This window comes from Balaenoptera musculus, chromosome 3 (genome assembly GCF_009873245.2).
Source record: "Balaenoptera musculus isolate JJ_BM4_2016_0621 chromosome 3, mBalMus1.pri.v3, whole genome shotgun sequence".
Taxonomy (NCBI): Eukaryota; Metazoa; Chordata; class Mammalia; order Artiodactyla; family Balaenopteridae; genus Balaenoptera; species Balaenoptera musculus.
Window position 1 is genome coordinate 71,912,903 of NC_045787.1, and position 26,577 is coordinate 71,939,479.

The 26,577-nt window shown below is 39.3% G+C and overlaps 1 protein-coding gene across 1 annotated transcript in view; it reads left to right on the top strand.

Annotated features, from left to right (window-relative positions):
- ADGRV1 (adhesion G protein-coupled receptor V1) overlaps positions 1–26,577 on the top strand; it is a 530,561-nt gene that overhangs the window by 454,793 nt on the left and 49,191 nt on the right. The window contains 1 exon segment of the mRNA XM_036847274.1: positions 12,957–13,078. Coding sequence (XP_036703169.1) covers positions 12,957–13,078 — 122 coding nt within the window.

The following is a 26,577-nucleotide window of genomic DNA, read 5'->3' on the forward strand; positions in this document are numbered from 1 at the left end:
TTTAAGTACTTTGAGGATTGATTGTTTTCTCCCTCGTTGTGGAACTTCATCTTGACACAAGCCTATCTTTTTTAGCATGTAGTAAAATATACGTAACATAAAATTTACCATTTTAACTATTTTTATGTGTACAATTCAGTGGCAATAAATACATTCACAATGTTGTGCAACCATCACCACCATCTATTTTCAGAACTTTTTCATCATCCCAAACATAAACTCTGTACCCATTAAGCAATAACTCCCTCTTTTCCCCCTCCCAGCTCCTGGTAACCTCTATTCTACTTTCTGCCTCTGAATTTGCCTATTCTAGGCACCTCATGTAAGTGGAATAATACAATATTTGTCCTTTTGTGTCTGGCTTATTTTACTTAACATAATGTTTTCAAGGTTTATCCATGTTGTAGCATATGTCAGAATTTCATTCCTTGTTAAGGCTGAGCAATATTCCATTGTATGTGTACATTGTATTTTGTTTATCCTTTCATCTGTTGAGGGACATTTGGGTTGTTTCCACCTTTGGGATACTGTGAATGATGCTGCCACGAGCATTGACGTACAGGTCTCTGAGTCCCTGGTTTTAATTATTTTGAGCATATACCTAGAAGTGAAATTTCTAGATTATGTGGTAATTCTATGTTTAACTTTTTGAGGTACCACCAAACCGTTTTCCACAGGAGCCACACCATTTTACATTCTTAGCAGCAAGGCACAAGGGTTCCAATTTCTCCACATCTTTGCTAACATTTGTAACTTTCTCATTTTTTGACAACAGCTATCCTAATAGGTACAAACAGTATCTCATTGTGGGTTTGATTTGCATTTCCCTAGTGACTAGTGATGTTGGTCATCTTTGCCTATGCTCAATGGCCATTTGTATATCTTGGGAGAAACGTCTGTTCAAGTCCATTGCCCATTTTTGAATTGGGTTGTTTGTTTTTTGTTGACTTCGAGGGGTTCCTTGTATATTCTGGATAGCACAGTCTTTATATAGATACCCTTATTCCATGGGTCCAATACTGTGTTTTTAGGGTTCCCTTTTATCGGGAACATCGAAATGATTCTGTTTTCTATTAACTAATTCACTCCTAAACATATATTTCTAACATTACCTATTTTAAATGCCTGCTTCAGTAAGCAGTGACTTATATAGCCAACAGAAAAGTTACTAGTATTTCACCAAATGTGAAGTATCAGCTTAGGAAATATGTAACTAAATGATTTTCATTAAAAGAACATTAATTTTCAATTTGCCAAGAGGAATTCATAGTAGCTTTTAAACAACAGCATGCTGCTCCCCACTTTCACCACCATCACCCACTCTCACGCCCCTTCTCCCTTTGGTCATTGTTACTCTAGGCCCCAGAGGTGAACGGCACCTCCTTTAGGTTAACCATGAAGCTGATGAGGCATACGTTTTAGGGCCTGTTACTTGCATGGGCCTCTTCGAAGATCTTCTACCTAATTATGCTTTTGAAATTTTTAGTTTTTAAAGAAGCCTTTCCAAGTTTTATAAAAGTTCAGGCCCACAAAATCCGGATGTACCTCTGGATATGTTTCTTCCATCTGAAATCATGTCTTAGTTCTTGTTGCACTGCTGGAAAACCAGCCTGGGGTCTATGGTGCAGTATACTGAGTTATTTATGACTGGCTTTCTTTCCTTGCAGTTTCTGATCTGGGTTGCCAAACTACCACACTTTTCTGCAGAGTTACAGAAAAACATGAGCCCTGGGTGTTCCTAGTCAGCCCCGGTATGCTCTTTTGGCTTCCGCATGGAGCTCTGTCAGCACACAGCGCTTGTCTGGCTCCGGGCACTCACAGGAACATGCAGGCCAAATTTTGAAAATTTGGTTCCTAGCTGTTCATGCAAAATATGCATGTCCTTTTATACTGTACACAGAGCCATAAATAGAATTTTGTACTTGCACAGTGAGAGCAAAGAATGCAATTGCCAGACCAATACCTAATCTCTGAAAACTTTCATGAGCATAGCTTAGGCAATTTCCTAAATATTAGGGTATCTTGTCAGAAGTAAAAAAGAGCCTTCTGGCCCTTTATCAAATTGTATGATTTCATTAAACAAGAATGATGTTTTTAAAAAAAATTAAGTAAATCTTAATATGTTCGCTCCTGTCCTGTGGTAAGGCATCGATGACACAGGGACTATTCATCTGCATAAACTGTGTCTTATATTATTCTTATATTCTCTGTGTAGTTGTGATAACTTAGACAATTGACATTTTTTCTAAAAAGGGGATATCTGACAAGATATCAGTGTGGTCTCCTTCGAAAGCCTTTTTTCTTCTCAAAAAAAAAAAAAAAAGCTCAGATTCCCTCTTCCTTTCTTTCTTTCCTTGCTTTTCCCTTCCAGAACAATTCCATCCTAAAGCCCTTAGTTTGACAGAGCCAGGTATGCATCCAGTGGAAGGTGTCAAGCAGGGAGTATCACAGCCAGTCATTGTGAGGGGGCATCCGTGTGAAGGGTCGAGTGTACTCACGAGGCTCCTAAGAACCTGAGTGGATTTGGGAGGCCGTCTGTGCAAGGCAGGGACAACAGCAATGGGAGATTGGTTACAATCAAATAGAGTTGATCAAATAGGTAAATATTTTAAGAATAATGAGCAATACATTTCTTGCCAACAGAGAAGGAAGTTACAAATACAGAAAAAGAGACAATTACAATTAACTTTGTGGCATTGGATTGGAATTGGAAATATTGGTATACACTAATGATTTTCATTGTACAGAGATAGACGTAGAAATCTAGATGGAAATGAGTGTGTGTGCAGGTGTGTGCAGACAGGTATTCCCCAGCTCTGTCTACTGAGAGGACATAGGAGCAGCAGCACCCCAATAGCAATGACCATACCCAGCCCCAGATCTTGGTTTCTGAATGCCATTCTGCCCTAAAGGAAACCAGGACTGGGGCAGGGAAAGTACAAGATGAGCTTGAAACATCTTGTTGGGCCAAAACAGAATGATGAGGACATAACAGAAGTCACAGAAACCATCTTGAAGGGGTTCCCATTAATCAGACTTAGGACAATTTGAGCATCAAAATAAATGGTAGTAATAGATGATAACCCATTACGTTGAGAATATATGAGTCCATATTATGAAAATAAATAAATGAACCAATCAGATATTTGATAAGTGAAAGGATATTTACCTAGTTTCAAAGTAATGCCATGCAAGATACATACTAATTACAAAGGGAAAAAGACTAACGTTACGGTGGAGAATTCATGCAGCCACTACCTTAATCAAATGACCAAAATGAACATCCTAGATAATGGGACAAATTGAAATCTTGTGCCAACCAATAGAATGTTATGAAAAGAACCCAGGATCACTTCTGTGATTTCTAGCAAAGCTTATAATCTAAATCATGCGAAAATATCAAACTCAAATTTAAGGGCACTCTACAAGACAAACTGGCTGGTAATCTTCAAAAATGCCAGAGTCACAAAAGCCAACAACACTCAAAGGAGCCATTTTTTTTTTAAAGATCAAATTTATAGAAAGAATGTTTTGCTTATCTCTTTTAAATTTATTTATTTATTTATTTATTTATTTATTTATTTATTTATTTTTGGCTGTGTTGGGTCTTAGTTTCTGTGCAAGGGCTTTCTCTGGTTGCGGTGAGCGGGGGCCACTCTTCATCGTGGTGCGCGGGCCTCTCACTATCGCGGCCTCTCTTGTTGCGGAGCACAGGCTCCAGACGCGCAGGCTCAGCAACCGTGGCTCACGGGCCCAGCTGCTCCACAGCATGTGGGATCTTCCGGGACCAGGGCTCGAACACGTGTCCCCTGCATTGGCAGGCGGATTCTTAACCACTGCGCCACCAGGGAAGCCCCCCATTTTATTTATTTATTTTTTTTTAAACATTTTTATTGGAGTATAATTGCTTTACAATGGTGTGTTAGTTTCTGCTTTATAACAAAGTGAATCAGTTATACATATACATATGTTCCCATATCTCTTCCCTCTTGCGTCTCCCTCCCTCCCAGCCTCCCTATCCCACCCCTCTAGGTGGTCACAAACCACCGAGCTGATCTCCCTGTGCTATGCGGCTGCTTCCCACTAGCTATCTATTTTACGTTTGGTAGTGTATATATGTCCATGACACTCTCTCACCCTGTCACAGCTCACCCCACCCCCTCCCCACATCCTCAAGTCCATTCTCTAGTAGGTCTGTGTCTTTATTCCTGTCTTACCCCTAGGTTCTTCATGACGTTGTTTTTTTTCTTCTTAGATACATATATATGTGTTAGCATACGGTATTTCTTTTTCTCTTTCTGACTTACTTCACTCTGTATGACAGACTCTAGGTCCATCCACCTCACCACAAATAACTCAATTTCGTTTCTTTTTATGGCTGAGGAATATTCCATTGTATATATATGCCACATCTTCTTTATCCATTCATCCGATGATGGACACTTAGGTTGCTTCCATGTCCTGGCTATTGTAAATAGAGCTGCAATGAACATTTTGATAGATGACTCTTTTTTTTTTTTTTAAAGAAATGTTCTCTCTTTTTTTTTTTTTTTTAATTTATTTATTTATGGCTGTGTTGGGTCTTCATTTCTGTGCAAGGGCTTTCTCTAGTTGTGGCAAGCGGGGGCCACTCTTCATCGCGGTGCGCGGGCCTCTCACCATCATGGCCTCTCTTGTTGCAGAGCACAGGCTTCAGACGCGCAGGCTCAGTAATTGTGGCTCACAGGCCCAGTTGCTCTGCAGCATGTGGGAGCCTCCCAGACCAGGGCCCGAACCCATGTCCCTGCATTGGCAGGCAGATTCTCAACCACTGCGCCACCACGGAAGCCCCACATGACTCTTTTTGAATTATGGTTTTCTCAGGGTATATGCCCAGTAGTGGGATTGCTGGGTCGTATGGTAGTTCTATTTTTAGTTTTTTAAGGAACCTCCATACTGTTCTCCATAGTGGCTGTATCAATTTACATTTCCACCAACAGTGCACGAGTGTTCCCTTTTCTCCACACCCTCTCCAGCATTTATTGTTTCTAGATTTTTTGATGATGGCCATTCTGACCAGTGTGAGATGATATCTCATTGTAGTTTTGATTTGCATTTCTCTAATGATTAATGATGTTGAGCATTCTTTCGTGTGTTTGTTGGCAATCTGTATATCTTCTTTGGAGAAATGTCTATTTAGGTCTTCTGCCCATTTTTGGATTGGGTTGTTTGTTTTTTTGTTATTGAGCTGCATGAGCTGCTTGTAAATCTTGGAGATTAATCCTTTGTCAGTTGCTTCATTTGCAAATATTTTCTCCCATTCTGAGGGTTGTCTTTTGGTCTTGTTTATGGTTTCCTTTGCTGTGCAAAAGCGTTTAAGTTTCATTAGGTCCCATTTGTTTATTTGTGTTTTTATTTCCATTTCTCTAGGAGCTGGGTCAAAAAGGATCTTGCTGTGATGTATGTCATAGAGTGTTCTGCCTATGTTTTCCTCTAAGAGTTTGATAGTGTCTGGTCTTACATTTAGGTCTTTAATCCATTTTGAGTTTATTTTTGTGTATGGTGTTAGGGAGTGTTCTAATTCCATTCTTTTACATGTACCTGTCCAGTTTTCCCAGCACCACTTATTGAAGAGGCCGTCTTTTCTCCACTGTATATTCTTGCCTCCTTTATCAAAGAGAAGGTGTCCATATGTGGGTGGGTTTATCTCTGGGCTTTCTATCCTGTTCCATTGATCTATATTTCTGTTTTTGTGCCAGTAACATACTGTCTTGATTACTGTAGCTTTGTAGTATAGTCTGAAGTCAGGGAGCCTGATTCCTCCAGCTCCATTTTTTGTTCTCAAGATTGCTTTGGCTATTCGGGGTCTTTTGTGTTTCCATACAAATTGTGAAATTTTTTGTTCTAGTTCTGTGAAAAATGCCAGTGGTAGTTTGATAGGGATTGCATTGAATCTGCAGATTGCTTTGGGTAGTGGAGTCATTTTCACGATGTTGATTCTTCCAATCCAAGAACATGGTATATCTCTCCGTCTATTTGTATCATCTTTAATTTCTTTCATCAGTGTCTTATAATTTTCTACATACAGGTCTTTTGTCTCCTTAGGTAGGTTTATTCCTAGATATTTTATTCTTTTTGTTGCAATGGTAAATGGGAGTGTTTTCTTAATTTCACTTTCAGATTTTTCATCATTAGTGTATAGGAATGCCAGAGATTTCTGTGCATTAATTTTATATCCTGCTACATTACCAGATTCATTGACTAGCTCTAGTAGTTTTCTAGTAGCATCTTTAGGATTCTCTATGTATAGTATCATATCATCTGCAAACAGCTTTACTTCTTCTTTTCTGATTTGGATTCCTTTTATTTCTTTTTCTTCTCTGATTGCTATGGCTAAAACTTCCAAAACTATGTTGAATAATAATGGTGAGAGTGGGCAACCTTGTCTTGTTCCTAATCTTAGTGGAAATGGTTTCAGTTTTTCACCATTGAGGACAGTGTTGGCTGTGGGTTTGTCATATATGGCCTTTATTATGTTGAGGAAAGTTCCCTCTATGCCTACTTTCTGGAGGATTTTTATCATAAATGGGTGTTGAATTTTGTCAAAAGCTTTCTCTGCATCGATTGAGATGATCATATGGTTTTTCTCCTTCAATTTGTTAATATGGTGTATCACGTTGATTGATTTGCGTATATTGAAGAATCCTTGCATTTCTGGAATAAACCCCACTTGATCATGGTGTATGATCCTTTTAATGTGCTGTTGGATTCTGTTTGCCAGTATTTTGTTGAGGATTTTTGCATCTATGTTCATCAGTGATATTGGAGTGTAGTTTTCTTTCTTTGTGACATCTTTGTTTGGTTTTGGTATCAGGGTGATGGTGGCCTCGTAGAATGAGTTTGGGAGTGTTCCTCCCTCTGCTATATTTTGGAAGAGTTTGAGAAGGATAGGTGTTAGCTCTTCTCTAAATGTTTCATAGAATTCGCCTGTGAAGCCATCCGGTCCTGGGCTTTTGTTTGTTGGAAGATTTTAATCACAGTTTCAATTTCAGTGCATGTGATTGGTCTGTTCATATTTTCTATTTCTTCCTGGTTCAGACTCGGCAGGTTGTGCATTTCTAAGAATTTGTCCATTTCTTCCAAGTTGTCCATTTTATTGGCATAGAGTTGCTTGTAGTAATCTCTCATGATCCTTTGTATTTCTGCAGTGTCAGTTGTTACTTCTTCTTTTTCATTTCTAATTCTATTGATTTGAGTCTTCTCCCTTTTTTTTCTTGTTGAGTCTGGCTAATGGTTTATCAATTTTGTTTATCTTCTCAAAGAACCAGCTTTTAGTTTTATTGATCTTTGCTATCGTTTCCTTCATTTCTTTTTCATTTATTTCTGGTCTGATCTTTATGATTTTGTTCCTTCTGCTAACTTTGGGGTTTTTTTGTTCTTCTTTTTTCTCTAACTGCTTTAGGTGCAAGGTTAGGTTGTTTATTTGAGATGTTTCCTGTTTCTTAAGGTAGGATTGTATTGCTATAAACTTCCCTCTTAGAACTGCTTTTGCTGCATACCATAGGTTTTGGGTCGTCATGTTTTCATTGTCATTTGTTTCTAGGTATTTTTTGATTTCCTCTTTGATTTCTTCAGTGATCTCTTGGTTATTAAGTAGTGTATTATTTAGCCTCCATGTGTTTGTATTTTTTACAGATCTTTTCCTGTAATTGATATCTAGTCTCATAGCGTTGTAGTCGGAAAAGATACTTGATACGATTTCAATTTTCTTAAATTTACCAAGGCTTGATCTGTGACCCAAGATATGATCTGTCCTGGAGAATGTTCCATGAGCACTTGAGAAAAATGTGTATTCTGTTGTTTTGGGGTGGAATGTCCTATAAATATCAATTAAGTCCATCTCATTTAATGTATCATTTAAAGCTTGTGTTTCCTTACTTATTTTCATTTTGGATGATCTGTCCATTGGTGAAAGTGGGGTGTTAAAGTCCCCTACTGTGATTGTGTTACTGTCGATTTCCCTTTTTATGGCTGTTAGTATTTGCCTTATGTATTGAGGTGCTCCTATGTTGGGTGCATAAATATTTACAATTGTTATACCTTCCTCTTGGATCGATCCCTTGATCATTATATAGTGTCCTTCTTTGTCTCTTGTAATAGTCTTTATTTTAAAGTCTATTTTGTCTGATATGAGAATTGCTACTCCAGCTTTCTTTTGATTTCCATTGGCATGGAATATCTTTTTCCATCCCCTCACTTTCAGTCTGTATGTGTCCCTAGGTCTGAAGTGGGTCTCTTGTAGACCGCATATATACGGGTCTTGTTTTTGTACCCATTCAGCCAGTCTGTGTCTTTTGGTGGGAGCATTTAATCCATTTACATTTAAGGTAATTATCTATATGTATGTTCCTATTCCCATTTTCTTAAATGTTTTGGGTTTGTTATTGTAGGTGTTTTCCTTCTCTTGTGTTTCTTGCCTAGAGAAGTTCCTTTAGCATTTGTTGTAAAGCTGGTTTGGTGGTGCTGAACTCTCTCAGCTTTTGCTTGTCTGTAAAGGTTTTAATTTCTCCATCACATCTGAATGAGATCCTTGCTGGGTAGAGTAATCTTGGTTGTAGGTTTTTCTCCTTCATCACTTTAAATATGACCTGCCAGTCCCTTCTGGCTTGCAGAGTTTCTGCTGAAAGTTTGGCTGTTAACCTTATGGGGATTCCCCTATGTGTTATTTGTTGTTTTTCCCTTGCTGCTTTTAATATGTTTTCTTTGTATTTAATTTTTGATAGTTTTATTAATATGTGTCTTGGCGTGTTTCTCCTTGGATTTATCCTGTATAGGACTCTGTGTGCTTCCTGGACTTGAATAACTATTTCCTTTCCCATATTAAGGAAGTTTTCAACTATAATCTCTTCAAATATTTTCTCAGTCCCTTTCTTTTTCTCTTCTTCTTCTGGGACCCCTATAATTCAAATGTTGGTGCGTTTAATGTTGTCCCAGAGATCTCTGAGACTGTCCTCAGTTCTTTTCATTCTTTTTTCTTTTATTCTGCTCTGCAGTAGTTATTTCCACTATTTTATCTTCCAGGTCACTTATCCATTCTTCTGCCTCAGTTATTCTGCTATTGATCCCTTCTAGAGTATTTTTTATTTCATTTATTGTGTTGTTCATCATTGCTTGTTTTCTCTTTAATTCTTCTAGGTCCTTGTTAAATGTTTCTTGCATTTTGTCTATTCTGTTTCCAAGATTTTGGATCATCTTTAGTATCATTACTCTGAATTCTTTTTCAGGTAGACTGCCTATTTCCTCTTCATTTGTTAGGTCTGGTGGGTTTTTACCTTGCTCCTTCATCTGCTTTGTGTTTTTCTGTCTTCTCGTTTTGCTTAACTTACTGTGTTTGGGATCTCCTTTTCGCAGGCTGCAGGTTTGTAGTTCTCGTTGTTTTTGGTGTCTGTCCCCAGTGGCTAAGGTTGGTTCAGTGGGTTGTGTAGGCTTCCTGGTGGAGGGGACTAGTGCCTGTGTTCTGGTGGATGAGGCTGGCTCTTGTCTTTCTGGTGGGCAGGTCCACGTCTGGTGGTGTGTTTTGGGGTGTCCATGGCCTTATTATGATTTTAGGCAGCCTCTCTGCTAATGGATGGGGCTGTGTTCCTGTCTTTCTAGTTGTTTGGCATAGGGTGTCCAGCACTGTAGCTTGCTGGTAGTTGAGTGAAGCTGGGTCTTGGTGTTGAGATGGAGATCTCTGGGAGATTTTCGCCGTTTGATATTACGTGGAGCTGGGAGGTCTCTTGTGGACCAGTGTCCTGAAGTTGGCTCTCCCACCTCAGAGGCACAGCCCTGACGCCTGGCTGGAGCACCAAGAGCCTTTCATCCACACGGCTGAGAATAAAAGGGAGAAAAAATAGAAAGAAAGAGGATAAAATAAAATAAAGTAGGATAAAATAAAATAAAGTTATTAAAATAAAAAATAAAAAAAGAATTATTATGAAAAAAATTTTAAGAAGAACAGACAGACAGAATCCTAGGACAAATGGTGAACGCAAAGCTATACAGACAAAATCTCACACAGAAGCATACACATACACACTCACAAAAAGAGGAAAAGGGGAAAAAAGAATATATCTTGCTCCCAAAGTCCACCTCCTCGATTTGGGATGATTCGTTGTCTCTTCAGGTGTTCCACAGATGCAGGGTACATCAAGTTGATTGTGGAGCTTTAATCCGCTGCTTCTGAGGCTGCTGGGAGAGATTTCCCTTTTTCTTCTTTGTTCGCACAGCTCCCGGGGTTCAGCTTTGGATTTGGCCCTGCCTCTGCGTGTAGGTCGCCTGAGGGCATCTGTTCTTCGCTCACACAGGATGGGGTTAAAGGAGCAGCTGATTAGGGGGCTCTGGCTCACTCAGGCCGTGGGGAGGGAGGGGTACGGATGCGGGGCGAGCCTGCGGCGGCAGAAGCCAGAGTGACATTGCACCACTGAGGCGCGCCGTGCGTTCTCCCGGGGAAGTTGTCCCTGGATCACGGGACCCTGGCAGTGGCAGGCTGCACAGGCTCCCGGGAGGCACGGTGTGGTTAGTGACCTGTGCTCGCACACAGGCTTCTTGGTGGCTGTAGCAGCAGCCTTAGCGTCTCATGCCCGTCTCTGGGGTCCGCGCTGATAGCTGCGGCTCGCGCCCATCTCTGGAGCTCCTTTAAGCGGCGCTCTGAATCCCCTCTCCTCGCGCACCAGGAAACAAAGAGGCACGAAAAAGTCTCTTGCCTGTTCGGCAGCTCCAGACCTTTTCCCGGACTCCCTCCCGGCTAGCTGTGGCGCACTAGCCCCCTTCAGGCTGTGTTCACGCCGCCAACCCCTGTCCTCTCCCTGCGATCCGACCAAAGCCCGAGCCTCAGCTCCCAGCCCCACCCGCCCTGGCGGGTGAGCAGACAAGCCTCTCGGGCTGGTGAGTGCTACTCGGCACCGATCCTCCGTGCGGGAATCTCTCCGCTTTGCCCTCCACACCCCTGTGGCTGCGCTCTCCTCCGTGGCTCTGAAGCTTCCCCCCTCCGCCACCCGCAGTCTCCGCCCGCGAAGGGGCTTCCTAGTGTGTGGAAACCTTTCCTCCTTCACAGCTCCCTCCCACTGGTGCAGGTCCTGTCCCTATTCTTTTGTCTCTGTTGTTTCTTTTTTCTTTTGTCCTACCCAGTACGTGGGGATTTTCTTGCCTTTTGGGAGGTCTGAGGTCTTCTGCCAGTGTTCAGTAGGTGTTCTATAGGAGCAGTTCCACGTGTAGATGTATTTCTAATGTATCTGTGGGGAGGAAGTTGATCTCCATGTCTTACTCTTCCACCATCTTCTCCTGGTCCCCGCCCCTAGGTTCTTCATGATCTTTTTTTTTTACATTCCATATATATGTGTTAGCATATGGTATTTGTTTTTTACTTTGTGACTTACTTCACTCTGTATGACAGACTCTAGGTCCATCCACCTCACTACAAATAACTCAGTTTAGTTTCTTTTTATGGCTGAGTAATATTCCATTGTATATATGTGTCACGTCTTCTTTATCCATTCATCTGTCGATGGACACTTAGGTTGCTTACAAGTCCTGGCTACCGTAAATAGAGCTGCAATGAACATTGTGGTACATGACTCTTTTTGAATTATGGTTTTCTCAGGGTATATGCCCAGTAGTGGGATTGCTGGGTCGTATGGTAGTTCTATTTTTAGTTTTTTAAGGGACCTCCTTACTGTTAAAGGAGCCATTTTAGATTAAAGAAGACTATAGAAATGTCAACTGGATTCTTCTGCTACAAAGGAAATTACTGGAATAATTGACAGATCTTGAGTGGGATCTGAGGATAGTCGTAACATATCAGTGTTAATTTTCTCATTTGATGGTTGTATTGTGTTAATGTAGGAGAATGTCTTTGTAGAAAATATACATTACAGTGTTCAGAGGGTGATGGGGCATCAGGTTGGCAACTTTCAGATGGTTCAGGGAAAAACAAAACTTTCTTGTCATACTGTACTTGCAACCCTTCTATAAGTTTGAGATTGTTTCAAAATAAAATAAAATTTTTAATTTGCTAAAATTGTAAATAACCGGTCAGATTTCCACAATGTATGTAGATTTTAGGCATTAATTGATGATGTTGAGTATATATGGACTTTGAGGTCTGTCATGAGAGTTGTCAGTGATGTGGTCCTTCCTGATGTCTTTCAACAGCTTGAAAATGTGTTTATGTGCAGCTGCTAAGATCTGATTCACTTTCCAAATATTCTATAGCTTGCCATTTAAATATTAATAACCCTTCTTTAAGATTATTATTCTAAATCCCAAATATCAAAGATAAGTAGAAAGGGTAATGAAGTCCTTTGGCCCTGAAGAAATCTGTTCTGGTAAATATTACAACAAATTGCACAATAAAATGTTGGGTAGAATAAGCTTAGTGTTGTCAGTAGTGAATCCTTCACTTCATCTTTGCTCTTAACCATAGCTGTGACGTTTGGTGTCCACTCAGTCAGAAAAAGAGATAAATATGTACTTTTCCATTACATACAAACAAGTTATATCACTTAAGTTTTAAAATGTCAGACTGGACTACAGTAATTTTGAGAGCACACTGCTGCCTACCATTTTCTGGTAGAGAGCTCTTTTAAGGAGATTTATACACCTGGTCTTCCCTGGGATTGAAATGTGATTGCACCTCCCCAGTTGTTGGTGGCACTTCCTGAACAGTCCAGCAGGTGGTAGTCTAGGAGAGGAACAGTTCTCGTCCTTCTTCAGTCCCCTGCCTACCAGCAAAACAGAAGGAAGGTGGACTCAGCAATGTTACCGTTGCCTTCTCTGTCGTAAGACTGGTATTTCCAAGGTTGTTCTTTCAAAATGAGTACTTAGACATAGAGAGTTTCCAGAAAGTGGCTAAAAATAATTTTGTGTATATGTATGATTATGCAGTATTCTGAAGTTCAAAAATTCTTTTTCTTTTCTTTTTATTTCATGGTGTCTAGAAATTCCACTGGTTTTATATCTCTTTGCCCTGATTTCAATGACATGGCTTTGGGGAGGCCTGCACATGGCTTACAGACACTTCTGGATGCTGGTCCTCTTTGTCATTTTCAACAGTCTGCAGGTAAGCCTTACAGTTTGGTTACAGCACACATGAACACGAGGCAAGGAGTTTCACCGTAAAGAAATCAAGTGTCCACATGTAGGTGAATTCATATGCACAAAAACATCACGCAGAGTTTTAGAATAAAATGACAAAGATTATGTTAAAATTTTTTAACACCTGAAATATGGCTGGACCTCTAACTGCTGGTTATACAAATAGGGAAGACATTAAATATTTACCCTCCTTCATTTTGACAACACGTAAGTAACTACAAAAACATGTTTCTTTTTCAATAGGATTGATGTTTATAAACTTCACAGATGGCAGCCATCTAGGGCATATGCACATATTTGGAGTGGATCTGTGTCTAGAAATTAGATCAACTGAGAGTAAAATAACAATGATGGTCAAGCAATTCCCTCTTGAGTCTGGTGCTTGGTGTTTTGGTTCACTGAAAAATGATTGACATCCTCCAAGTCTGGCAATGCCTAGCTTAAATTAGCTTTGTGAGAATGTTTGGATAGCATAACCAGGAATTATATAACTGTAACAAAAGTTAAAGCTGACTTTTTTAGTGCTTTTGTTAAATGGAAAAAAAAGTTGTACCCTGAAATTAGCAAATGGAACAAATGAACTCATTTTTTCTTATTTTTCAAAGTGAAAAGATGTGTCCTAGACTAAAACAATTTATTGAATTTGCCAAGGATATCTGTAAACAGCCCTTGTTTGGACCACCATCTTACAAGAAACCTCTGTAGGAAAAATATTAGGATTATAGCATAAAACTGAAACATGACTCAAAACATATTTAGGTTTGCTTTTTAGGAGACAGATTCATTAGTGAGATCATATCTAACAGCATGGTGCCTAATCAAAACATAATATCGATTTAGGGAGGGAAAAATACAAAGTGGCTTAAACATTTGGAATCACGTTGATACAAGTTGATATATAGACATCTCCCAATAGAGTTATAGTTGAGTACCAGCTACTAGCACAGTGTTCCAGTGCTGCGGTTACTAGGATGAAGATGACAGCACTGCTTCTCTAGGACCTGATGATTCAGGGAGTAAGCAAACAATTAGCTGTAAGGGTGTACTCTGGCAGGTGCCATGTAAACAAAGTGTTATGAGAGCAGAGCAGAGGACTTGTTTACTCCTGCCTGTGCTAGTGTTTGAGCTGAACACCAAAGGTGAGCCACTCAGGTCAGAGGCCCTGTCTTGGTCACCTTTGAATACCTAGGCCTAGCGGAACTAACACCAAAGTCCACACTGACAGCCTATAGATGTGTTTTATTTGGTGGGCACACTGGTACACAGAACAGGGTTTTAGATTGTTTTAATATACAGAGTGAAGTAAGTCAGAAAGAGAAAAACAAATACCGTATGCTAACGCATATATATGGAATTTTAAAAAGTGGTACTGATGAACCTAGTGGCAGGGCAGGAATAAAGACGCAGACGTAGAGAACAGACATGAGGGCACCGGGGATGAGGGGAAGGGGAAGCTGGGATGAAGTGAGAGAGTAGCACTGACATATATACACTACCAAATGTAAAATGGATGGCTAGTGGGAAGCAGCTGCTTAGCACAGGGAGATCAACTTGATGCTTTGTGACCACCTAGAGGGGTGGGATAGGGTGGGTGGGCGGGAGACGCAAGAGGGAGGGGATATAGGGATATACGTATATGTATAGCTGATTCACTTTGTTATACAGCAGAAACTAACACACCATTGTAAAGCATTTATATTCCAATAAAGATGTGAAAAATAAATATTTGCTCAATTTTTAAATTGAGAAATTTCACATGAAAACCTGAATGTCTGGCTTTTCTCTAATGGCAGTATTTGCATGGCAGCAATTTTCAAGTCTTGAGTAGTTGCTGCCCTCTTTAGATGGGGCACGTTACCTCATTATACTTGATATATTCAATTTGTTCATTTTACCTGCCCCTGAGTTTGTGTCATATTTAATGTTTATTAAATAAGTGATGAGTAGATAGTTAGAGATGGGTATTTCAGGCAGAGAATAAAGTGTTAGCCTAGGCTGCAAAAAAGAAACGTGATTAATCTTGCCTACATTCAGCAAAGGTTTGGGAGAAGAAGAAAGGTTTTGCAGTTAGTCGTGGGAGAGGAGACAGAAGGCTAGGTTGGCTTAATCGCCATGTTACCATGCTCAGAATGGGATGTTAAACTTCACCCTTTAGGTAAAGGGAAGCCATAAAAGTTGGGTGTTTTGTTTGTTTTATTCTGATTAGTTTTTAAATTTTTGTTAGGTTTTTTTCTTTTAATTTTTAAATTTTGAATGGGAATGACATGCTTATACCTACTTTTTAGAAGGATAACTGGAAATGTTTAGGAGGGTATTGAAAAGAAGAGCAGCTCCAGGCAGGAAGGCTGTTATCATATTCCAGCCTATAATGTTTGGGAGTGCACCTGGGAATAGAGATAGGTGACAGGTTTGAGAATATTCTAGAGATAAATATTGACGAAATTTGGTTAGCCAATTAAATGTAGGAATGTAGGGTGCAAGAGAGCAACGTCACCTAGAGATGCTGGCTGCGGTGAATGGCTGGGCACTGACTCCTTTGGTCAACATGGAGGTTACATCAAGAGAGGGTCCTAGGGAACATGCAGCAAAGTTGGTGAGTTCGTGAGATTTGGGAGACATTGGTAAAGCTAACCAATGTTTTAGCGAGAAGGCTAGTGAAAGAGATTGTTAGTGAAAGAGAATCAAGATATAGTGGTTTGGAGTTTCTGGTAGAAAAGAAGGCTTCAAAAGAAAACACCTAACTCTGTCAAGTGTAGCAGAGAAGTTAAATAGGATGAGAACAGAAGGGCATTGTGGTCTAGTGCACTGGTCCCCAAACTGTAGTGTCATCAGAATCTCGTGAAGGGCTTGTTAAAACACAGATTGTAGGTCCCACACCCAGAGCTTCTGATACAGTAGATCAGGGTGGGACCTGAGAATTTGCATTTCTAACAAGTTCCAGGAGATGCTGATGCAGCTGCTCTAGAGACCACAGCTTGAGAACCACTGGTTAAAGTAAGTGTGATCGTAACTCCACCAGCCTACTATCTGGTTGACTTCAGCTGAGTCACAGATGTTTACCCAGTTCTACTTTCTTCATCTGTGAAACGGGAATAAATACCATTTAGGATTACAGTGTGATTTAATTAAATGGCATAATGGGGACTTGCCTGGTGGCACAGTGGTTGGGAGTCTGCCTGCCGATGCAGGGGACACGGGTTCGAGCCCTGGTCCGGGAGGATCCCACATGTTGTGGAGCAACTAGCCTGTGCGCCACAACTGCTGAGCCTGTGCTCTAGAGCTCACAAGCCACAACAACTGAGCTCCCGCGTGCCACAACTACTGACGCCCACATGCCTAGAGCCTGTGCTCTGCAACAAAGACAAGCCACCGTTATGAGAGGCCCGCGCACCACAAGGAGGAGCGGCCCCCGCTTGCTGCAACTAGAGAAAGCCCACGCGCAACAACAAAGACCCAACACAGCCCAAAATAAATAAATACATAAATAAATAAATGTATAAATAAATAAATACATAAATAATTTTTAAAAAAATAATAAATAAATGGCATAATGAACATAAAGCAATTGTACAGTAACTCACACTTAAAGAACAGTTTTTTTTGTTTGTTTTATTCAAACAAAGCAATAGCTTAGGAAGGAAGGTTGGTTGGTTGGTTCAAAGGAAATTTGGGGGTTTGGTTTTCTTTCCTTGTGAAAAGAACCAACAGAGAAGAAGAAACTGTCAACTGGAGGAAAGGCTCATTGCCTTGGCAAGATCATGGACAGGGCAGGAAAACAGAAGAGACAGACGGCCTGTCTGAGGGAGGAGTTAGACATGTTTCTTTCACTGAGGCTCAGGAAAGAAGGAAGGATAGGAGTACACGAAAAACTATTCTGGAGCTGAAAGTCTGGAAAGTTGGGGTTTGTATGTAATGCTCTCTCTTATCTGAAAGGCAAAAAGCAAGGACATTTGTTGAGAGGAATGGATTAAAAGCTTGTGGTAAAAATAGTAAAAGGTAAGGAGCAGTTTCTAGGCAGAAAGTAAATAATAAATTACGGTGGGTTGGAAGATGGTAAAGAAATGACTGCTTAGAGAGAAATTGGTGGGATTCAGGTTGGACACCTGAAATCTGTAATTGTAATTCAGCAGTAATTAAATAAATTAAGCCTTACGATTGAAATGGCAGCCATTGTAACCTATCAAACCACATACAAGAGAAAGGTTTATTGAGCTCTTATGGAGGTTAGAGGTTTGGTAATAAAGGAGGATTGTTGAGGATTAAACTATATTTCACAGGAAGATGAAAAAGGAATTGTTATGATCTCTTTCTTTGAGGAACTGAAAACAAGCTAAGTATAAGTAAAAACTAAAAATATTTCAAACTCATGTTTACTGAGCTTAATTCCATCTATGCGGCACCGTTGAAGCAATGACTGTTTGTATCACTGTTGCCTGGTATCTGGTGCACTGGCACATTCCTAGCACCAGTGCTCAGTGAGTCAGTCCTGAAAGGAATGCCTGTTAAGAAACACTTGGAATATATGGTTTCTCTAGGGTTTATTAAAGTTCATTTAATTTATAAACTACTTCACGTCTTCAACTTGGGCATTTCCATGATTCCATGCTTTTTTTTAAATTAATTAATTAATTTATTTAGGCTGCTCTGGGTCTTAGTTGTGGCATGCGGGATCTTTAGTTGCAGCATGCAGGATCTTTTAGTTGCGGCATGAGGACTCTTAGTTGTGGCATGTGGACTCTTAGTTGCGGCATGCAAACTCTTAGTTGCCGCATGTATGCAGGATCTAGTTCCCCAACCAGGGATCAAACCCAGGCCCCCTGCATTGGGAACACAGTCTTACCCGCTGGACCACCAGGGGAGTCCCTGACTTTTGTATTTTCTTATTGGCTTTTGTCAACACCTGTGACCGGAAAAGTGTACTATATATCTTACGCTTGGCTTTTATATTTTGCTCAGAGGTGATTACTGCCTCACTTTTTAATCCAGATTATTATTATGCTATAGGTGCTCTGAAACTGACAGATGAAAGTTATATTTTTATAATATTCTGATATTTGATATTTATTATTGGGTACAATTTAAAAAAGAAAATCTTGATCATTTGAAATATTATCAGAAATTTCTTGATCACTTTCTGAAGATTCAGGGTTGAGCTACCAAACTTTTAATATGTTTGAGCATTTTAAGAAAATGTATATGAAATACTTTCTAAAGCATGATGGATGCAAATGCAAAAGTGATGTAAAAAAAGTTATCATTCTAAATATGTCTACTGTTATTTTTATTGCTTCTTCCTTGAACTCTAAGACATTTTTTCCCCAAGAACAGAACTTTAATTCAAATTTTTATTGATTTAGGCATGTTATTTACATCTTCTTGATTGTTTAAAAAAATTTAAACTGTTGAGTATCAAGAGTAAGCAGAACATAGAGAATAAAGGGGGAAATGTCCTCTGAGTTTATTCCCTGGGATTTTTTTTTTTTTTTTAATTCTAGGAGTTGCTCGCTAGCATGTCAGCATGTTTATGGTATCTGCTTTTTTTTCCACTTCCCCATGATGCGCTTGATGTGTGGATGTGAGGTGAACAAATCCTGATTTTCATTGTGCTTTCTTTTGTATCAAAAGAGGGACTCCAAAATTTCCAAAAAGAAAAAAGTAGTTCTGTACATAATTGCTTAGCAATCCCAAATCCCAAAGGCCTCTGGGCTCTATCTTGTTTTTTGCTAAATGGGCTTTCTGAGTGCGCTGAGCATGGTAGCCACCCCCAGTCTTAATTCCTACCGGCTTTCCAGCCCCAGCAGGGAAAATCCTGTGAAGGACTTAAATTACCCTCACTTTGAATCACTGATTATCCAGAAACCAGTCATAGGGTGACGGGTACTCTGGCCAGGCCTGGGTCATGAGCAGACGCTAACAGTGGAAAGATGAGTTGATCTCACAAAAACCACATGGAATGGAATTCCCACCAGAAGAAAAGAATCTCTTACCAATAGAATGGTAACAGTGCTAGGCAGACCAAAGTAACAGATGTCCATTATATATATTTTCTAAATTTTCTTGTTCACTGATATAAGTTTGGACAAGGCCAAGGACAGCTATTGTCAAACTACTAGGAAACTTAATCAATGTGACATAGGTTTATTATGAATATCCTTGGGATCCATCATATAACCAAATGTCTCTATATTGTCCACAGGAAAGTCATAAGGGACTACATTATTTTTCTTAATTTTCTCATCCATTAACTCAATAACCTCTATTTTTTTTAAAAAAAGTTGAGTTTGTCGTTTCTAAGTAGATTTATGCTAAAACTTACAGATGACAACTTTCTTAAAATGTTTCGTTCAAGGTATATCCACATTTGTGTAACAATTAAAGAAAATAATCACTAAGTTCGATACTCAGCTGGTAGTCACTAGTAGAACCCAATCAGTCATCATAATATTGAAATAGCTACTGTCTAAACCCCCTGCAAGAATAGTGAGAGGCCCGCGCACCACAATGAAGAGTGGCCCCCGCTCGCCGCAACTGGAGAAAGCCCTCGCACAGAAACGAAGACCCAACACAGCCAAAAATAAATAAATAAATAAATTTATAAACCCCCTGCAAGTGTCCCAGACTTCTAGCTATTTAAGCTAGAAGCACCACAGACCTCTAGCAGCTAAAAGGCTAATGCTTGGCTAGACAGGGAGCGCCAGGACCCTGCTCCAGCACTAGACCTGCAGTCTGATGGGTCAGTGCCTATGCCACACTCTAAATGTTTTGTGCATCGCTCCTAGCTTAACTATGTTCTAAAATACTTTTCTATTTTTAACCTAACCACTCAGCTTCAGACTTACATACAGCATTTATTTGAGGTTTCTCTAGTGGTCTCACATTGACTATGTCAAAATTTCACTGACTGACAATCTTCTTACACGTAGGGAATCCCAGGTCAGATAATGAGGGTAGCCAGCAGTAAAGAGGCATGAGCTTCTTGGAGACGCTGAAAAATAAGTTCTGGAGAAGATTCATATACAGAGAAGAACCTTTCCAAAAGCTGAAATGCATTCTTCTTGCAATGCATAAGTTGGCAAGGGAGTGGAACTTTACATAGTATGGGGATATGACATTTCTCAGTATGTGAGTTATGAGACCACATTCTTCAGAATCTTATTTGACTGTCTCCCTGTAACTGACTTGTACTTCTTAGTTTATGCGAGCATCTGGTCTCGAGATGTTCCCTGGCAGTTTTTGAATCATTCCCTATTTCAGAGAAGGGAGTTACAACATGGAATTTGTAGCTAAAAATATATAGCCTGTATTCAAATTTAAGGTCAGCTAGTTAAAATCATTTTCATTCCTAGCCCCGCATCTTTAACAGCTAAATCGCTAGGGAAATAAGTGACTTAAAGGTGGGAACAGTTTCTCCTACATTTTAAAAAATTATTGTTTTTTAGTGGCCACTAGAGTGCCTTGAACACATAAAGCATTTTTCTTCTACTAAAAAATAGTGTTTCTTTTCTTTATCCTCCTTCTTTCTTTCTCTCCTTTCTTCCTTCCTTCCCTCTCTTTCTACCTTCTTTCCTCTTTTCCTTCCTTGCTTTCCATGTATCTCTTGTTGTTCTATGTTGAATTTCAGCTTTAAAACGAAAGCCATCTTTCATGAAGAGATTTTCCCAATAAAAATAGTCCTTGAGGTATCGTGAGAAATGGAATATGTTTCCTTGCTCACGAAAAGGTACAGGGTTCATTGCAAATGGAATAGAAAAGAAAATAATCCTCCATTAATTTTCTTCTGTGAGAATCCCCATTTAGCATCCAGAGGGCTTCAGTGCAGGTGTCTACATAGATACGTACATTTAGTCTTGGCTGCTTCCTTTTGAGGATAAACAGCTCTTGGGAAATACACATTGTTAAATAATCAGTTACAGAGGACTAATTGTTTCAAGGCACTCCCTTTGCGATTGCTTTCCAACAGCCAGCAGTAATAAGAAATGTCACTTTGTTTCCATCGGAGACTAGCACATGAACTATTCATGGAGAGTGGAAAAGCAGTGTTCCCAGAAAACCCTGGAATAAACATGTAGAAGCCAGAGGAGGTTGGGATTCTATCATTGATTTGTCCCAGAACCATGTCAAGTTCAGTGGAAAAAAATTACTACACTTGTTTTGTAGAGTGAAATTCAGAAACTAATGAATGCCTCGTGTGCTCTTCAGAACGTCTCAGAACATTTCTGTAACTTTACAAATAAATATACAGAAGCTAAGACAAGTAGATGTATTTAAATTGTCTTGATTAGGTCGTGCAACTCTGTTCAGTGTTCAGTAGCATCTGGGCTGGTGAAATATCTTTGAGTTTTCATGTAATAAACTTCTTACTCCATTTGACAATGAATGATAGCATTACCTTCTCATTAACCTGTTGATTGGCCAAGCAGGGCTCTTAAGACAGACTGCAGGATTTTTACCTTTGTTTGTGCTGGGTTCTCTAAATACAAGTGTCAGGATCTGATCTGCCAGTGAATGTCTTCTAAAAATACAGGTTTAGAAATGATGGGATTGAATACACTACCTTTTGACACCTGGCTGCATCCTTGCAAAACAGGTACCCCATTTCTCCTGCCCTAATCCTATGTTAGTTTCTTACTCGGTGGTTTTTCCATTTCAGAGTTTTTTCCTGTGCCCCCTATGACTGCATTTTTTGCATTTTAACCGTGTAACATGGCTTCTTGGGCTTTGTGAGCCTTTACTTTACCTGTGAAAGGATTTAGCACGCTCTGATTCTGAATTATCAAACCTACAAGAATTAGAGTAAGTGAGACACATACCTCCACTTGTTAAAACAGTTTTGGGAGAATAAAGCAGTTAACGTTTGAGCCAGTTTTTACCCAGTCATTCAGATTCTTTGCCTTGGTGTTAATTTATAATTTTTCCAGGGTCTAAAATTTTGTTTCTGTCTCATGTATTACTCAGACATTGGGGTGGGGAGAATACATTTTTTTGTAAATACATTTATATGCATATTTTATGATAACATTCTTTAATATTGAGCTGTTAGGTATAGTAGAAGAAGCATACAATTAAGTGTCATGCAACCTCTATTCTACCAAATGACTTGACATCTCTGAGCTTTAGTTATCTACTTTCCAGAGAGAGATGCTAATTCTTGCTCTCAGTTTTTTCCTAAGTATTATATAAAAGTATATGTATAAAATATAATTGGTAAACTACATAATGTTTTACAAATACAAAGTTCTATAAATGAATAAATGGACAAAAGAAATGTTTGTCAGAAGCTACATGAAGGCAAATGAGAGGCCAAAGAGAGGAAGTTTGTAAGCTCAGTCTTTTTTTTTTATTGAAGCATAGTTGATTTACAGGATTGTGTTAATTTCTGCTGTATAGCAAAGTGATTCGGTTATACATATATACATTCTTTTTTTTTTAATATTCTTTTCCACTGTGGTTTATCATAGGATATTGAATATAGCTCCCTGTGCTACACCATAAGACATTGTTGTTTATCCATTCAATATATACTAGTTTTCATCCGCTAACCCCAAACTCCCACTCCATCCCTCCCCCCCTCCCCCTTCCCCTTGACAACCACGAGCCTGTTCTCTATGTCTGTGGGAGCTCAGTCTTTTTTTTTTTCTTTAACATCTTTATTGGAGTATAATTGCTTTACAATGGTGTGTTAGTTTCTGCTTTATAACAAAGCGAATCAGTTACACATATACATATGTTCCCATATCTCTTCCCTCTTGCATCTCCCTCTCTCCCACCCTCCCTCTCCCACCCCTCTAGGTGGTCACAAAGCACTGAGCTGATCTCCCTGTGCTATGCGGTTGCTTCCCACTAGCTATCTATTTCACGCTTGGTAGTGTATATATGTCCATGCCACTCTCTCACTTTCTCACAGCTTACCCTTCCCCCTCCCCATATCCTCAAGTCCATTCTCTAGTAGGTCTGTGTCTTTATTCCCATCTTACCACTAGGTTCTTCATGACCTTTTTTTTTTTTTCCTTAAATTCCGTATATATGTGTTAGCATACTGTATTTGTTTTTCTCTTTCTGACTTACTTCACTCTGTATGACAGACTCTAACTCCATCCACCTCACTACAAATAACTCAATTTCATTCCTTTTTATGGCTGAGTAATATTCCATTGTATATATGTGCCACATCTTTATCCATTCATCCAATGATGGACACTTAGGTTGATTCCATGTCCTGGCTATTGTAAATAGAGCTGCAATGAACATTTTGATACATGACTCTTTTTGAATCATGGTTTTCTCAGGGTATATGCCCAGTAGTGGGATTGCTGGGTCGTATGGTAGTTCTATTTTTAGTTTTTTAAGGAACCTCCATACTGTTCTCCATAGTGGCTGTATCAATTTACATTCCCACCAACAGTGCAAGAGGGTTCCCTTTTCTCCACACCCTCTCCAGCATTTACTGTTTCTAGATTTTTTGATGATGGCCATTCTGACCAGTGTGAGATGATATCTCATTGTAGTTTTGATTTGCATTTCTCTAATGATTAATGATGTTGAGCATTCTTTCATGTGTTTGTTGGCAATCTGTATATCTTCTTTGGAGAAATGTCTATTTAGGTCTTCTGCCCATTTTTGGATTGGGTTGTTTGTTTTTTTGTTATTGAGCTGCATGAGCTGCTTGTAAATTTTGGAGATTAATCCTTTGTCAGTTGCTTCATTTGCAAATATTTTCTCCCATTCTGAGGGTTGTCTTTTGGTCTTGTTTATGGTTTCCTTTGCTGTGCAAAAGCGTTTAAGTTTCATTAGGTCCCATTTGTTTATTTGTGTTTTTATTTCCATTTCTCTAGGAGCTGGGTCAAAAAGGATCTTGCTGTGATTTATGTCATAGAGTGTTCTGCCTATGTTTTCCTCTAAGAGTTTGATGGTGTCTGGCCTTACATTTAGGTCTTTAATACATTTTGAGTTTATTTTTTTGTATGGTGTAAGGGAGTGTTCTAATTTCATACTTTTACATGTAGCTGTCCAGTTTTCCCAGCACCACTTATTGAAGAGGCTGTCTTTTCTCCACTGTATATTCTTGCCTCCTTTATCAAAGATAAGGTGACCATATGTGGGTGGGTTTATCTCTGGGCTTTCTATCCTGTTCCTCTGATCTATATTTCTGTTTTTGTGCCAGTACCAAACTGTCTTGATTACTGTAGCTTTGTAGTATAGTCTGAAGTCAGGGAGCCTGATTCCTCCAGCTCCATTTTTCGTTCTCAAGATTGCTTTGGCTATTCGGGAAGAATCAACATTGTGAAAATGACTCTACTACCCAAAGCAATCTACAGATTCAATGCAATCCCTATCAAACTACCACTGGCATTTTTCACAGAACTAGAACAAAAAATGTCACAATTTGTATGGAAACAGAGGAGCTCAGTCTTTAAAGCCTCCCTTCAGCCACTGGTTCTCCCCCTGAATGGTCTCATCCCCTCTTAGGTATTCCCCTCATGCAGTCCCTTGCGATTACACTCACAGTGCTTGGCTTACAACATAGATTGTTGTCATCAGTCATCTGCTTTTAAATGTGTAGCACATGCCTTCAGTTTCAGGTAAGTAACTTATGGGGGCAAAATAGGTTTATTGTGAGACTGCAGGGATTGGTGGGGACTGTAGAAGAACCAGACAGTAGAGCCTCCTCCCCAAAGCATGCAGATGAGAAAAGCAAACATTGTGTGGGCCAAACAAAAGCTTTGGCAGGTCAGTTCTCATAGGGGGCAGTCAGTGTGCAACTCCCGTATAAAAAGAAGTTCAAATTTCTTTAATTTTCTTTTGGAAGCCAAAAGAGAATACGGGCTGATCACCTCTTTGGTCCAGCAGAAACTGGGTTTCAGGCATTGCAATGGTTACTCTAGTTATGGTTTGCCCCCTCTCTTGGGGCAAACTAAAAGTTTGTTCAGGGGACCCAGGTGACTCAGCTGAAAGCCTATTGTGTTTCCTGGAACTCCTCTTCCTCACAGTCTCTGGACTCCATTGTTTCATTCCCTGGTACTGTGAACCGGCTGAATTCTCCGCTTAGCTTTTGAGCCTCTGAGCAGCTGCTTTCTGCTTAGTTTCTTAGCCTTTCAGCCTCACACAGGCAGCTTCAGAAGTGGCAAATGCCTTTACCGTTCCCTTTCTCTTTGGAGCCTTGGCCCCTCAAGTCCTGGTTGCTTTAGTAGATTTGAACTCTATTTTTTGTCTCCCCAACCTTGTCAGATTGCTGCAAGTCCCAGCTACAACTTTCTGTTCAGCCTCTGGGCATCTCACTTTGAATTGGAAAACTCCCTGAAGAAAAAAAAAAAAAAGCAGTAATATAGGGCTCCCCACTCAGTGGGTTTTGCTTCTCTCTAGGATCTTGGTCCGTCAGATACTAGCTGTTGGGATGCCTTCCCTCTGCTGTTTTGTTACTATATTTGTTGTTGTTTTGTTATTGTGTATGTGTATCTGAAAGTATATTCTCCAGCTTGTAGAATTGTAATCAATTAGAGTTAATCTGATATAAACTCTATCAGAGCCAGAAACAAAAGTCTCAAATTTATTTCAACAAATAGCTAATAAATGTTTAACATAAACAGAATGCACATTAATAAATGAAGATATTTAGAGTCACTGCAATTCATCAGATATCCAGTGGATACCTCTTAAAACATATGCACTGGGCTGGTGCTCCTGGGAACACTGATGAGGAAGCCTATACATGCAACTTCTTAAGGTCAACTGATGAGGTGTACTTTATGTCTTCTATATCACCAAAACATATATATAATATATATATTTTATATATAATATATATTTTATATATATATATATATAGTATTTTGAAAAATAAAAACTGAGTAAGGTCTTAGAATTTATAATCTATCACTTGAAGACTGAGATTCAAAAAGGATATTCTGGCTATAGAATAACCTCATACCTATTTCACAAAACTAAAATACACCAATAAGACAAACAGACAGTCAATACAGAGGAGCAGCTAAAGGTGCATATTTTGAAAGGTTACTGCTCTAGGAAACAGGTCTGCCTTCTCAGAATATGGATTTTTAAAAATGCCAACTAAAATCCTACTGAAAAAAGTTTTAATGGCATGAATTCAAATATAAACTGAAATTTAAAAAAAAATCATTTTAGATAGATGGATCCAGGAAGTTCTATCTTCATCCTTCAGAATAAATCAATTCCATGTCACTGTTTTCCTCTGCAAATATTTAAATAACATTCTCGTTAGCTTGAGAAATACCATGAAATAGTGAGGTAAAAGTATTTTGGAATACAAATACTATCCTACAGATTTTCAGCTTTGTGATCTTAGGCAAATTATTTAATTTTTCCAAAATGGGAATACGACGATTTACTTTGTAAGGCATCTGTGGACATAAAGCAAAAAATATTTTTAAATTTCTAGCATATAGTAGGTGTGTAGTAACATTAACTGCCTTTCTTCTTTCCCTCACG